Genomic DNA, 14,529 nt, shown 5'->3' with positions numbered 1-14,529 from the left:
CATAAATCTATGTGGATGCACCAATCCTCATAAATCTGAGGAAGACAAGTGGACCAAACAGAAGTCTATTTTTACATGGAGTATTAAATACTTTTCATATGAGATGATTGTCCGAACCCTTACAGATGTAGGAGGCGCTTGATGTCTCTGGGGCTTTTATATAGGTTTTCTAAGGGTCAGTACATTGTTTACTTGAAGAAGCTAAGTGAATGTGTTAGGCTGTAATCATACATGCAGTTTTTGGTGCAGTTTTTAGGCCAAAGCCAAGAGTGGATCCAAAGGACAAAAGTGTCTGACTTTCCTTACCCTTTCATTTTGTATCCAATTCCTGGTTTTGGCTCTTGATCAAAAGCTGCATGTGTGATCCCACCGTCAGGATTTATTTTCAGAAGCATGCAAGTCTTGGATTCTAAGTATCCGTAGGGTTGAGATGCCTAAATTTATCACAACTTGTCAGGACAATTGATTTCATGAATACACTGCCTTTTAATATTACACGTGTGTTGAAAATCGCAGATTATTGGATCTCACTCAACCGTTCATGTCTTTGGATCCTTGGGAAAAAAAATGGGACTGCACTCGGATGACATTCGAGTGCAGTCTGATATTCACGGACTGACAGAATGGAGAATTTTTCTTTTCTTCTCCACATCCGAGAAAATCGGAGCACAATATGATCACACTCTGATCAGACTTTTGAATGAGAGAACATTGGTCGTGTGACTCTAGCCTGAATGGAGGTAATTGAGAGTTTGGATAAAGGGACGGTAGCACCTAGTTGTTGCTGACGCTGACAAGTCCACTTACTCTGATTTTGAATGCTCTATAGCTGCTTATGAAAACACCGTGTGTACAGTGGGTGCCATGATCTCTACATCCATACAATGAAATATAGTGGGGGATCAGGTGATTTTTCACAATCATCTCCTCAACTGCCTCAAATTTTCCTGGATGTTTTCAACCAATAGGCAAATGAACAGGAGAAAATCCTTCTCGGAAGTGGAAGCGGTCATGTGGGGAAATCACATCATCCCTTAGGGCCTTTCTTGCCACTGTCGGAGCGCGATATTAATGTACTTACGGAATATATAGATCACTGCACACGTACAAGGAAATTGGATGCTTTCAAGTGAAAATTTATTTATAGTGGTTCAAGCGACTGGTAAATTTTGACGTTTCGGCCAATACATAGCCTTGGTCACAACGTCGCTGCAAAAAACATAAAGATACAACTATTTACAATATGGTATTCACAAAGGACAATGAAAACATGTTCTGTACACTATTTACAATAAAAACACTAAAGGGCATGGATGGTAATCATGTACAGAGAAATGACTCTGTAAGACTAAGTGACGAAGTATGCTAAATTGTGATGCATCATTACCCAGGGTTGTATATAAAACTAAAGGATCAGAAGAAGGGAATCCATCTTGGATACGGATGGATACGCATAGAATAGTGCATGCTCAAAAAAACGAATATATTGAAGATTCATATATAGGGCAGAAGGTGGCCCCTAGAGTCTAGACGTCTAAATGGATCACATTCATTCATAGATAAAGCAAAAGAGAGTGGCCCACCTAATATGCAGAGATTAAGTTTCAATACAGGGTTTTGTAAGTGTGATACTGGCAACTGGTTATGTCCTAGTGGAAAATGAAATAAGTGTAACTGTTCGCTCGGTATATGTTGAAGTATAAAGAAATATCGATGGGAATGGAGACCTACCATGTACTTCTCATAGGAACTCATATGATGAGGGCTGAGTGGTTTCTCTTTGGAGCAAATGGAGTAGGTGGCTACCCAAATTATGTGCCACAAGCCTGTTGAGAGGTATAGTAATGAGGGTGTGTCATAGCAGTATGTGTCATAACAATATGGTGCTAGTATTTGTAAAAGAAAAAAAAACAAAGAAAAAAACAAAGAAAAAACAGTGTCTGACCTGTGGAAATGTTAGGCAAAACAAGTGAGATATTGGGTCCAGGGGCAGGTTAATTTCATAAGCGCTCCTTATGGTACAATGCCCGTGTGTATGCCACTGACAGGAAGAAATTGATATGAAATATACGGTATTTAGAGAGAGGATAAAACCAGTAAAAGGTGTGGAAATACTTATCTGAAAGATCAGACATACGTCCAAGGAATGGCGAGTCCATATACTACAGACACAGTGGTGTCTGAGGTAAAAGAAAAGAGCTCCGACGTGCAGTGTGGCCCTCTGAGTTGCGCCTTGCGTATAGGCAATGTGCGGAGATCCTGACACAGCCGTGTCTAGGAGGGTGCTGGCGCTGGCGAAGGGGTTCCCAAAAGGATCCGGTGCTGACACTCCCGTGTCCTGAGCTATAGCCGGCGTAGTAGGGAATGAGTCCTTCCATGATAAGCGCTCAGATGTAGAGCGCTAGTAGGGCATGTGACCGGAAGTGCTGTGAACGCCGGCGCCTGCGCAATAGGGCGGAATGAGCGTACCGATAGAAGGAAAGGACGAATGGGGAGTTGGCGCATGCGCACATCAGATAGCAGGACAGGATGATATCCTGGCAAGTGAGAGTAGCGTAAGCAATATTGGCGCTTGTGTATATGTGTAATTAGGAACGGGTACAGATACATCGTGTAGCTGAAGGGGTGACATATGGCCATGTTAGTATGACCGAGACAGAGAGATGTTGTATAAAGGAGGGGTAACATCAGAGTGACGTATCCCAAACGGGGTCAGAAATGGTCAGGTGACATGGGTGCATGCCCTAAATAGTATGTTAATGTAGTAGGGAATGGACACAGTGTAATGCGTGGTAAATATTTACACTAATGTTCTACGCGCACACAAGTGGGTACATGTATAAGAGGGTATGTATTGAGCAGTAAAGAAAGGGTGCAATATAATGACCCTATAGTGTCCAGTTCGATAAATATATCTTGGAATGAGCATGCTGACACGTTAGGAATATCAGGCGAATACTATACAATGCATATATCCATAATAATGAGTAACATTAATGAGTAGGAGTCCAAACCATCGAAGTGAAAGGAAACTTAGAAGAAAATTAGTATAATAGAAGGAAACTTAAATAAACTCTGCACTAAGGAGGGGAATCTTACCAACTCCACAAAGAAGATTGCCGAGTGGTTGCGTGCGACTATTCAGTGGGTCTAGGGAAGAAAAAGGCATTATGTTAACCAGTCAATTTCACGATTAAGGCCCCTTGGGCTGAGCGTGTCCAACGTGTAAATCCAGTATGTTTCCCGTTGTTTCAATAGCTGGATGTGATTGCCACCCCGTCTTGGTCTATGTACTTTTTCGAGAACCTGGAATCGTAGTTGCGATATGTTGTGTCTGGCCTCCTTAAAGTGTGCCGGCAGGGGCAGCCAGATCTTACCACACCTGATCGTGGATTTGTGGCTTATAATTCTGTCCCTGATTGCCTGGATCGTTTCGCCCACATATAGAAGGCCACACGGACATTTGATGATGTATACCACATAGTTAGATTCACATGTATGGTAATCTCTGATGGGATATGACTTTCCTGTGCGAGGGTGAACCACATCACTCCCTTTGATGACGTTAGAACAACATGTGCAATTGAGACATGGAAATGTGCCCCTTCTAGTCTGTCCACTGAGTGTACGGGTTATAGTTTGTTTTGTAGAGCCCACGTCGGCCCTCACCAATCTGTCCCTTATGTTAGGTGGTCTGCGTAAGCACATTAAAGGGGGGTTTTTGAAAATCGCTATACTGGGGTACGCTCTTGACAGCAGGGGCCACTGTTTATGAATCAGGTTATGAACCCTCTGCATGGACGGATGGTGACCATGGACAAAGGGTAACCTGGATGGTTTAGGCAAGGGAGTCATGGTGGGGTCTGTTTCGGACAGGGCTTTGGTCATTTCTGTGTTCAAAAGAGCACATGGGTAATTCCTGTCCTCAAATTTTTTGGACATCTCTTGTAGTCTGGATTGTCTGATGGTGGGGTTAGACACTATTCGGGAGACTCTTTTAAATTGGGAACGAGGGAGACTGTTTCTGGTAGATTTAGGATGGCAGCTATTATATAGTAAGAGGTTATTCCGATCGGTAGGTTTGGTGTAAATGTCAGTGGTTAGGGAACCATGAATATCCTTACAAACTTTGGTGTCCAGAAATGTGATGGCATCCGTGTGATGCGAGATGGAAAATTTAAGCTCCGGTCGGATTTCATTGATAGTATTGTGAAAGGCGGTTAGGGAGCTGTGGTCCCCTTGCCAAATGCAGAAAATATCGTCAATGTAACGATACCATTGGTGAGCATACTGCTGGAATAGTGTGTTGGGATAAACGAAGTCTCTTTCGAAACGGTCCATATACAGATTTGCATATGCGGGTGCTACGTTCGAACCCATTGCGGTTCCGCATATTTGAACGTAGAAGTCGTCCTCAAAGAGAAAATAGTTTTCTCTGAGTACGAGATTGAGTAGTTCGAGGCAGAGATCTCGTGAGCGTGTGTCCACTCCTGCTTCAGATAAGGTTAGGGAAACAGCCTCTATGCCAGTGTCGTGTGTGATTGAGGTGTATAAACTATTTACGTCAAAGGTGCATAGGATGCTATTAGTTGGGACTGTATTGATGTTCTGAATCTTTTTAAGGAAATCACTCGTATCCAGAATAAAGGATTTGGTTTTGTGGGTATAGGGCGTAAGTATTTTTTCAAGATAAATGGATATGGGGTTAAGAATGGAGTCTGTGGATGCCACGATGGGGCGTCCAGGGGGATTCTGTAGATTTTTATGGATTTTTGGGAGAATATATAGAACTGGAGTTACCGGATAGTTGTTTATTAGAAATGTTTTGGTTTTGGCGTCAATGGTTTGTAGTTGTGAGTGTTTGGTTAGGATAGTATCTATTTTTCTCCGAATGTCATATATTGGGTCTGAGTGGATTTTCTTATACGTAGTGGTGTCTGCCAGCTGTCTCCTAATCTCGTCTGTGTATTGATTTTTGTTCATTACTACGGTGGCCCCACCTTTGTCCGCAGGTTTAATTATAATGTGGTTATTGTCCTTGAGTGAGGCAAGTGCTTGTTTTTCAAGGGGTGTAAGGTTATGTCGGACTGGAAGGAAACCTAACCGTTGGTCAAGGATGGTTTCTTTAATGTCCCTATCTAGAAGAGTAATAAAAGTCTCCACGGCATGGTTTGTTTTGGGAGGCATGAATTTACTGGGGTTCCTTAATCCTAATTGGTCTAATGTGATTAGTGGTCCTCCGTCTCTGTCTGGTACTGTCCCTAGTGTATGACTAGTGGAATGTGGATTATCCTCAAAATGTACTTTGAGACGTATGCTGCGGTAGAAACTTTGTAAATCCTTTTCTAATTGGAAGGAATCCCATCTAGGTGTTGGGCAAAAAGACAGACCCTTGTTTAATACCCTAAGCTCAAGAGGGGAAAGAGAGTAGTCGGAAATATTCACTACCAGGTTTGGACCCCTACCTGTGACCGAAGAGTCATCTGGCGTTCTCGATCCTTTCCTTCTCGACCTCCTGGAAACCGACCGCTTTGGCCTAAAAAAGCCGCTTTTGTTGAAGTTCCACCGGTGTCGCTTCCGGACCCAGGAGAGGATCCCCCAGCCGGTGAGGAGTCCCCGGAGGCCGCGAATCTTCCTGCCGGGCGACGTGATCTCGGATAAGGTCGCCTGCGTGTTGTTTCGTCCCATCGATACACTTTATTATTCAGATAGTCTTCGGTGTCTCGTTGAAATTTAGTCCGTTTTCTTTCTTCCAAGGTTTTTTGATGTGATGATAGAATGGAGTCAACCTTGTTCTTTAAGGTGTTAAATTCGGAGCTGGTAAGGGTGGAGGTAAGTTGTGTCTCGATGGTTACGATCTTTTCTTCTGTTTCTTTTATAGCTTCCTGTAAATATTCAATAGTTAGTAAGATAATGTCAAATGAACATTTGTTGAGTATTTTTTGGAAGGTACTGCAGTATTGGTCGTTGTCAGAGAATAAAGTTGGTCGGAGGTTACACCGCAGGCCTCGTGGTATCTTCCCTTGACGGTGGTATTCCCCAAGGGTGGCACAGTGTAGGTCGTATGCTATGAGTCTCTTTCTCTCCTTTTCCCAATCTCTCGTTTTAATATCCCTGTTCGGTATGTGTAGAAAATCTGTTTTTGTTCTTATTTTGGATAGGATTGTGGATCCTGTAGCATCATCGTACATATGAGTCTCTGATGACATGTGTTCCGTTGGTGCTGATAACCAAAAAATCGTAAATCCAAGAGTTTATAATGGCTAGCACTCAACTGAGGTGAAGGTGACGGTGCTAGTGAAGGGAACCAAAAGTTCCAAAGTCACGGAATATATAGATCACTGCACACGTACAAGGAAATTGGATGCTTTCAAGTGAAAATTTATTTATAGTGGTTCAAGCGACTGGTAAATTTTGACGTTTCGGCCAATACATAGCCTTGGTCACAACGTCGCTGCAAAAAACATAAAGATACAACTATTTACAATATGGTATTCACAAAGGACAATGAAAACATGTTCTGTACACTATTTACAATAAAAACACTAAAGGGCATGGATGGTAATCATGTACAGAGAAATGACTCTGTAAGACTAAGTGACGAAGTATGCTAAATTGTGATGCATCATTACCCAGGGTTGTATATAAAACTAAAGGATCAGAAGAAGGGAATCCATCTTGGATACGGATGGATACGCATAGAATAGTGCATGCTCAAAAAAACGAATATATTGAAGATTCATATATAGGGCAGAAGGTGGCCCCTAGAGTCTAGACGTCTAAATGGATCACATTCATTCATAGATAAAGCAAAAGAGAGTGGCCCACCTAATATGCAGAGATTAAGTCTCTGCCACCGTCAAGGGAAGATACCACGAGGCCTGCGGTGTAACCTCCGACCAACTTTATTCTCTGACAACGACCAATACTGCAGTACCTTCCAAAAAATACTCAACAAATGTTCATTTGACATTATCTTACTAACTATTGAATATTTACAGGAAGCTATAAAAGAAACAGAAGAAAAGATCGTAACCATCGAGACACAACTTACCTCCACCCTTACCAGCTCCGAATTTAACACCTTAAAGAACAAGGTTGACTCCATTCTATCATCACATCAAAAAACCTTGGAAGAAAGAAAACGGACTAAATTTCAACGAGACACCGAAGACTATCTGAATAATAAAGTGTATCGATGGGACGAAACAACACGCAGGCGACCTTATCCGAGATCACGTCGCCCGGCAGGAAGATTCGCGGCCTCCGGGGACTCCTCACCGGCTGGGGGATCCTCTCCTGGGTCCGGAAGCGACACCGGTGGAACTTCAACAAAAGCGGCTTTTTTAGGCCAAAGCGGTCGGTTTCCAGGAGGTCGAGAAGGAAAGGATCGAGAACGCCAGATGACTCTTCGGTCACAGGTAGGGGTCCAAACCTGGTAGTGAATATTTCCGACTACTCTCTTTCCCCTCTTGAGCTTAGGGTATTAAACAAGGGTCTGTCTTTTTGCCCAACACCTAGATGGGATTCCTTCCAATTAGAAAAGGATTTACAAAGTTTCTACCGCAGCATACGTCTCAAAGTACATTTTGAGGATAATCCACATTCCACTAGTCATACACTAGGGACAGTACCAGACAGAGACGGAGGACCACTAATCACATTAGACCAATTAGGATTAAGGAACCCCAGTAAATTCATGCCTCCCAAAACAAACCATGCCGTGGAGACTTTTATTACTCTTCTAGATAGGGACATTAAAGAAACCATCCTTGACCAACGGTTAGGTTTCCTTCCAGTCCGACATAACCTTACACCCCTTGAAAAACAAGCACTTGCCTCACTCAAGGACAATAACCACATTATAATTAAACCTGCGGACAAAGGTGGGGCCACCGTAGTAATGAACAAAAATCAATACACAGACGAGATTAGGAGACAGCTGGCAGACACCACTACGTAGAAGAAAATCCACTCAGACCCAATATATGACATTCGGAGAAAAATAGATACTATCCTAACCAAACACTCACAACTACAAACCATTGACGCCAAAACCAAAACATTTCTAATAAACAACTATCCGGTAACTCCAGTTCTATATATTCTCCCAAAAATCCATAAAAATCTACAGAATCCCCCTGGACGCCCCATCGTGGCATCCACAGACTCCATTCTTAACCCCATATCCATTTATCTTGAAAAAATACTTACGCCCTATACCCACAAAACCAAATCCTTTATTCTGGATACGAGTGATTTCCTTAAAAAGATTCAGAACATCAATACAGTCCCAACTAATAGCATCCTATGCACCTTTGACGTAAATAGTTTATACACCTCAATCACACACGACACTGGCATAGAGGCTGTTTCCCTAACCTTATCTGAAGCAGGAGTGGACACACGCTCACGAGATCTCTGCCTCGAACTACTCAATCTCGTACTCAGAGAAAACTATTTTCTCTTTGAGGACGACTTCTACGTTCAAATATGCGGAACCGCAATGGGTTCGAACGTAGCACCCGCATATGCAAATCTGTATATGGACCGTTTCGAAAGAGACTTCGTTTATCCCAACACACTATTCCAGCAGTATGCTCACCAATGGTATCGTTACATTGACGATATTTTCTGCATTTGGCAAGGGGACCACAGCTCCCTAACCGCCTTTCACAATACTATCAATGAAATCCGACCGGAGCTTAAATTTTCCATCTCGCATCACACGGATGCCATCACATTTCTGGACACCAAAGTTTGTAAGGATATTCATGGTTCCCTAACCACTGACATTTACACCAAACCTACCGATCGGAATAACCTCTTACTATATAATAGCTGCCATCCTAAATCTACCAGAAACAGTCTCCCTCGTTCCCAATTTAAAAGAGTCTCCCGAATAGTGTCTAACCCCACCATCAGACAATCCAGACTACAAGAGATGTCCAAAAAATTTGAGGACAGGAATTACCCATGTGCTCTTTTGAACACAGAAATGACCAAAGCCCTGTCCGAAACAGACCCCACCATGACTCCCTTGCCTAAACCATCCAGGTTACCCTTTGTCCATGGTCACCATCCGTCCATGCAGAGGGTTCATAACCTGATTCATAAACAGTGGCCCCTGCTGTCAAGAGCGTACCCCAGTATAGCGATTTTCAAAAACCCCCCTTTAATGTGCTTACGCAGACCACCTAACATAAGGGACAGATTGGTGAGGGCCGACGTGGGCTCTACAAAACAAACTATAACCCGTACACTCAGTGGACAGACTAGAAGGGGCACATTTCCATGTCTCAATTGCACATGTTGTTCTAACGTCATCAAAGGGAGTGATGTGGTTCACCCTCGCACAGGAAAGTCATATCCCATCAGAGATTACCATACATGTGAATCTAACTATGTGGTATACATCATCAAATGTCCGTGTGGCCTTCTATATGTGGGCGAAACGATCCAGGCAATCAGGGACAGAATTATAAGCCACAAATCCACGATCAGGTGTGGTAAGATCTGGCTGCCCCTGCCGGCACACTTTAAGGAGGCCAGACACAACATATCGCAACTACGATTCCAGGTTCTCGAAAAAGTACATAGACCAAGACGGGGTGGCAATCACATCCAGCTATTGAAACAACGGGAAACATACTGGATTTACACGTTGGACACGCTCAGCCCAAGGGGCCTTAATCGTGAAATTGACTGGTTAACATAATGCCTTTTTCTTCCCTAGACCCACTGAATAGTCGCACGCAACCACTCGGCAATCTTCTTTGTGGAGTTGGTAAGATTCCCCTCCTTAGTGCAGAGTTTATTTAAGTTTCCTTCTATTATACTAATTTTCTTCTAAGTTTCCTTTCACTTCGATGGTTTGGACTCCTACTCATTAATGTTACTCATTATTATGGATATATGCATTGTATAGTATTCGCCTGATATTCCTAACGTGTCAGCATGCTCATTCCAAGATATATTTATCGAACTGGACACTATAGGGTCATTATATTGCACCCTTTCTTTACTGCTCAATACATACCCTCTTATACATGTACCCACTTGTGTGCGCGTAGAACATTAGTGTAAATATTTACCACGCATTACACTGTGTCCATTCCCTACTACATTAACATACTATTTAGGGCATGCACCCATGTCACCTGACCATTTCTGACCCCGTTTGGGATACGTCACTCTGATGTTACCCCTCCTTTATACAACATCTCTCTGTCTCGGTCATACTAACATGGCCATATGTCACCCCTTCAGCTACACGATGTATCTGTACCCGTTCCTAATTACACATATACACAAGCGCCAATATTGCTTACGCTACTCTCACTTGCCAGGATATCATCCTGTCCTGCTATCTGATGTGCGCATGCGCCAACTCCCCATTCGTCCTTTCCTTCTATCGGTACGCTCATTCCGCCCTATTGCGCAGGCGCCGGCGTTCACAGCACTTCCGGTCACATGCCCTACTAGCGCTCTACATCTGAGCGCTTATCATGGAAGGACTCATTCCCTACTACGCCGGCTATAGCTCAGGACACGGGAGTGTCAGCACCGGATCCTTTTGGGAACCCCTTCGCCAGCGCCAGCACCCTCCTAGACACGGCTGTGTCAGGATCTCCGCACATTGCCTATACGCAAGGCGCAACTCAGAGGGCCACACTGCACGTCGGAGCTCTTTTCTTTTACCTCAGACACCACTGTGTCTGTAGTATATGGACTCGCCATTCCTTGGACGTATGTCTGATCTTTCAGATAAGTATTTCCACACCTTTTACTGGTTTTATCCTCTCTCTAAATACCGTATATTTCATATCAATTTCTTCCTGTCAGTGGCATACACACGGGCATTGTACCATAAGGAGCGCTTATGAAATTAACCTGCCCCTGGACCCAATATCTCACTTGTTTTGCCTAACATTTCCACAGGTCAGACACTGTTTTTTCTTTGTTTTTTTCTTTGTTTTTTTTCTTTTACAAATACTAGCACCATATTGTTATGACACATACTGCTATGACACACCCTCATTACTATACCTCTCAACAGGCTTGTGGCACATAATTTGGGTAGCCACCTACTCCATTTGCTCCAAAGAGAAACCACTCAGCCCTCATCATATGAGTTCCTATGAGAAGTACATGGTAGGTCTCCATTCCCATCGATATTTCTTTATACTTCAACATATACCGAGCGAACAGTTACACTTATTTCATTTTCCACTAGGACATAACCAGTTGCCAGTATCACACTTACAAAACCCTGTATTGAAACTTAATCTCTGCATATTAGGTGGGCCACTCTCTTTTGCTTTATCTATGAATGAATGTGATCCATTTAGACGTCTAGACTCTAGGGGCCACCTTCTGCCCTATATATGAATCTTCAATATATTCGTTTTTTTGAGCATGCACTATTCTATGCGTATCCATCCGTATCCAAGATGGATTCCCTTCTTCTGATCCTTTAGTTTTATATACAACCCTGGGTAATGATGCATCACAATTTAGCATACTTCGTCACTTAGTCTTACAGAGTCATTTCTCTGTACATGATTACCATCCATGCCCTTTAGTGTTTTTATTGTAAATAGTGTACAGAACATGTTTTCATTGTCCTTTGTGAATACCATATTGTAAATAGTTGTATCTTTATGTTTTTTGCAGCGACGTTGTGACCAAGGCTATGTATTGGCCGAAACGTCAAAATTTACCAGTCGCTTGAACCACTATAAATAAATTTTCACTTGAAAGCATCCAATTTCCTTGTACGTGTGCAGTGATCTATATATTCCGTGACTTTGGAACTTTTGGTTCCCTTCACTAGCACCGTCACCTTCACCTCAGTTGAGTGCTAGCCATTATAAACTCTTGGATTAATGTACTTATACTGGTCCCAGTACAACATCACGATTTATCGCCTTTTCCATTTTTTGTCTAGAAAGTGATCAATCCCTTTAAAGACTTATGTCCTCCCTCAAACACAAAAAACATCCTCTATCCATAGGATAGGGAATAACTTGCTGATGATTGAAAGGGGTCCAACAACTGAGACCACCAGCGATCCTGAGAAAGGGACTCAAGAACTGAGATGGGCATTCTCGACCTCGGCTCCATTCATTGTCAATGGGACTGCTGGAAATAGTCCAGCTCGACTTTGTCCAGCAGTCCTATAGACAATGAATGGTGACTAGGTCGAGCATGCTCACCTCCGTTCTATACAAGACCAGAGTCCCTTTCTTGGGATCGCTGGGGGGTCTCCATTGTTGGACCCTCCAGTGATGAGCACATTATCCTGTATCCTGAGGATAGGCTGAGGATAGGAGATATAGGTTTTTTTTTAACTTTAAAGGGGAATAGCCCTTTATCTTTTTGAAATTGCTGGGAGAGATCATCAGCTCGGCTGTTTCTCTGCCATTTATGAGGACGCTGTGGTTACAGGACGTCAGGTCAAGGATCTTATACTGGTATAATTATTTATGTATGGGGAAGTAAAGATGAGAAATTATATGTGAGATTTTATCTTCTACCAACTTATATAAAAGCGTGATATTTTTCGTGACTGTGCCTTTTGCATGGGAAAAAAGACATATCCTTGGACACATTATTCTGGGTGTGACAACATACCGTCTGGTCACCATTTGCTATTATTATGGATCATCAGTATAGGATTTTATAATGTACAATGAAATATCATGAACTTGATATTAATATCAGACATTTCTATTAAAGAATAAATGCACAATTTTGAGTACATTGTATTTCTACACTTTGCTTCGGTGGCCGCTACAAGAAACACTAAAAGCTGTGAGTAACGATCACTAGAGAGCTCCACCATAACACATACTGTGCGTATTGCACCCGGGTTATTAGGGTCTGTGTACACCGAGTCTTCACGTCGACGGTGTACCCGCATCATTTTTGGATGACTTTTGTGGAGACTTTTTTCCTACATTTTATATATAAAATAGAGTTGGCTTCCAAAATCACTTCTTTTATCTTTCTTTTAGACTAAAAAAAAGCGTTGTGTGAACATACCCTTACAATCCTACTGAACTTACAGCAGCCAGAAAAAAAACATTGTGCTGCGACTTTGGTTCCGTAAGAATTCGGGATGTCACCAGGTGCGGTATACAGAATATAGACTGGTAACTAGTAGTGATGAGTGAACGTTCTCGGATAAGGTGTTATCTGAGCATGCTCAGGTGCTGAGTGTCTTTGGCGTGCTTGAAAAATACGTTCTGGTCCCCGCAGCTCCATATCTAGCGGCTGTTTGACAGGTTCAACATATGCGGGGATTGCCTAACAGTAAATCCCTGCATGCATTGCTGCTGTCGAACAGCCGCGTCACATGGAGCCGCGAGGACTCGAACATACAGTGGGTAAGGTTTTTCTTTTTTACTAAATTTTCAAAAACTTTTACAGTTCTGTTTTTCTTTTTTTCAGTCAAGACAGGGTGCGGAGTGTACATTAATGTGAAAAAAATGAACTTTTTGAATTAACCAAATGGCTGCAATGAAACAAAGAGGGAAAAATTTAAAGTGGTCTGAATACTTTCCAATCAGGTTCGCTCATCACTAGTAACTGCGGGTATAGTACACTACAAAAATATCAGTCCCAAACTTTAACTCAATGATTATTAATAAAGGTGGTGGGGGGGAGGGCAATGCCAAAATATAATGTTGTGCCCTGGGTGGTAAACTTTGGCACAATTGTGTGTACTCTGTTTGATATTTGCAATGAATACCTGTCTTCTCTATGTGTGTTCATAGTAGGGCTTTGCCAAATTAGACTCTGTTCACATGTCCATCTCGGCATTCCGATGTCTGTTCTGTTTTTCTATTTTTAGGAGTGAACAGAATAAGGGATGTATCGCATACATTAAACAAAACTAATTAGCACTATTGATAAATACGGTATTTTTCGGACTATAAGACGCACTGGACCATAAGACTCACCCCAAATTTTGGGGTGGAAAATAGCAGAAAAAAGATTATTATAAGATGGAGGTTCGTCTTATTGTCCGAATTTAAGGTATCTTACCTGAGAGCCGGCGGTGGTACGGCGGGGTCACAGAAGGCAGGGTCCCTTCCTCAGGAAGCCAGTGGGGGGAAGTAGGGCATTGCTGCAGTCTCAGGGTGCAATGCTGCATGTCTGGTGTCGGCGGTGAGGCAGACCTGGGGCAGGGTCACATCCTCAGGATGCCGATGGCGGCAGAGGTGTTGCGATGCTGCAGCGGAGGGCGGTGCGGAATTCCCCATGAGCAAGGTCCCTTCTTCAGGATGCTGGTGTCCACGGTGAGCTGAGTGCATCACCAGTTTCCCTGCGGCCATCTTCCTGAAGCCGTGGGCCGCTGGAAACTTCAGGAAAATGGCCACCGGAGGCTGGGTGTGCGCAGATTGAGGTCTCAGCGGTCATTTTACTGAAGCCGAGTGCCGCCGAGATTTCAACCTGCACACGCGAGGCCTCTGGCGGCCGTTTTACTGAAGCCTCCGGTGGCCCATGGCTTCAGGAAGATGG

General features: G+C 43.1%; 1 protein-coding gene across 1 annotated transcript; it reads left to right on the top strand.

Annotated features, from left to right (window-relative positions):
* Window positions 1–8,230: 8,230 nt before the first annotated feature.
* On the top strand, window positions 8,231–11,783 carry LOC138672840 (uncharacterized). Its single transcript, XM_069761241.1, has 2 exons — window positions 8,231–9,787; window positions 11,677–11,783. The coding sequence occupies exon 1, from the start codon at window positions 8,507–8,509 to the stop codon at window positions 9,716–9,718; it is 1,212 nt and encodes a 403-aa protein (XP_069617342.1). The 5' UTR covers window positions 8,231–8,506; the 3' UTR covers window positions 9,719–9,787; window positions 11,677–11,783.
* The last annotated feature ends 2,746 nt before the right edge of the window (window positions 11,784–14,529 follow it).

The sequence above is a fragment of the Ranitomeya imitator genome, chromosome 3 (assembly GCF_032444005.1).
Source record: "Ranitomeya imitator isolate aRanImi1 chromosome 3, aRanImi1.pri, whole genome shotgun sequence".
Classification (NCBI taxonomy): Eukaryota; Metazoa; Chordata; class Amphibia; order Anura; family Dendrobatidae; genus Ranitomeya; species Ranitomeya imitator.
Note: the sequence above shows the minus strand (reverse complement) of the source record. Positions and strands in the feature narration are given on the sequence as shown.

What these genes read in the sequence shown, in the direction of transcription:
- LOC138672840 (XM_069761241.1), top strand. Translation starts at nt 8,507, where the DNA reads ATGGGTTCGAACGTAGCACCCGCATATGCAAATCTGTATATGGACCGT.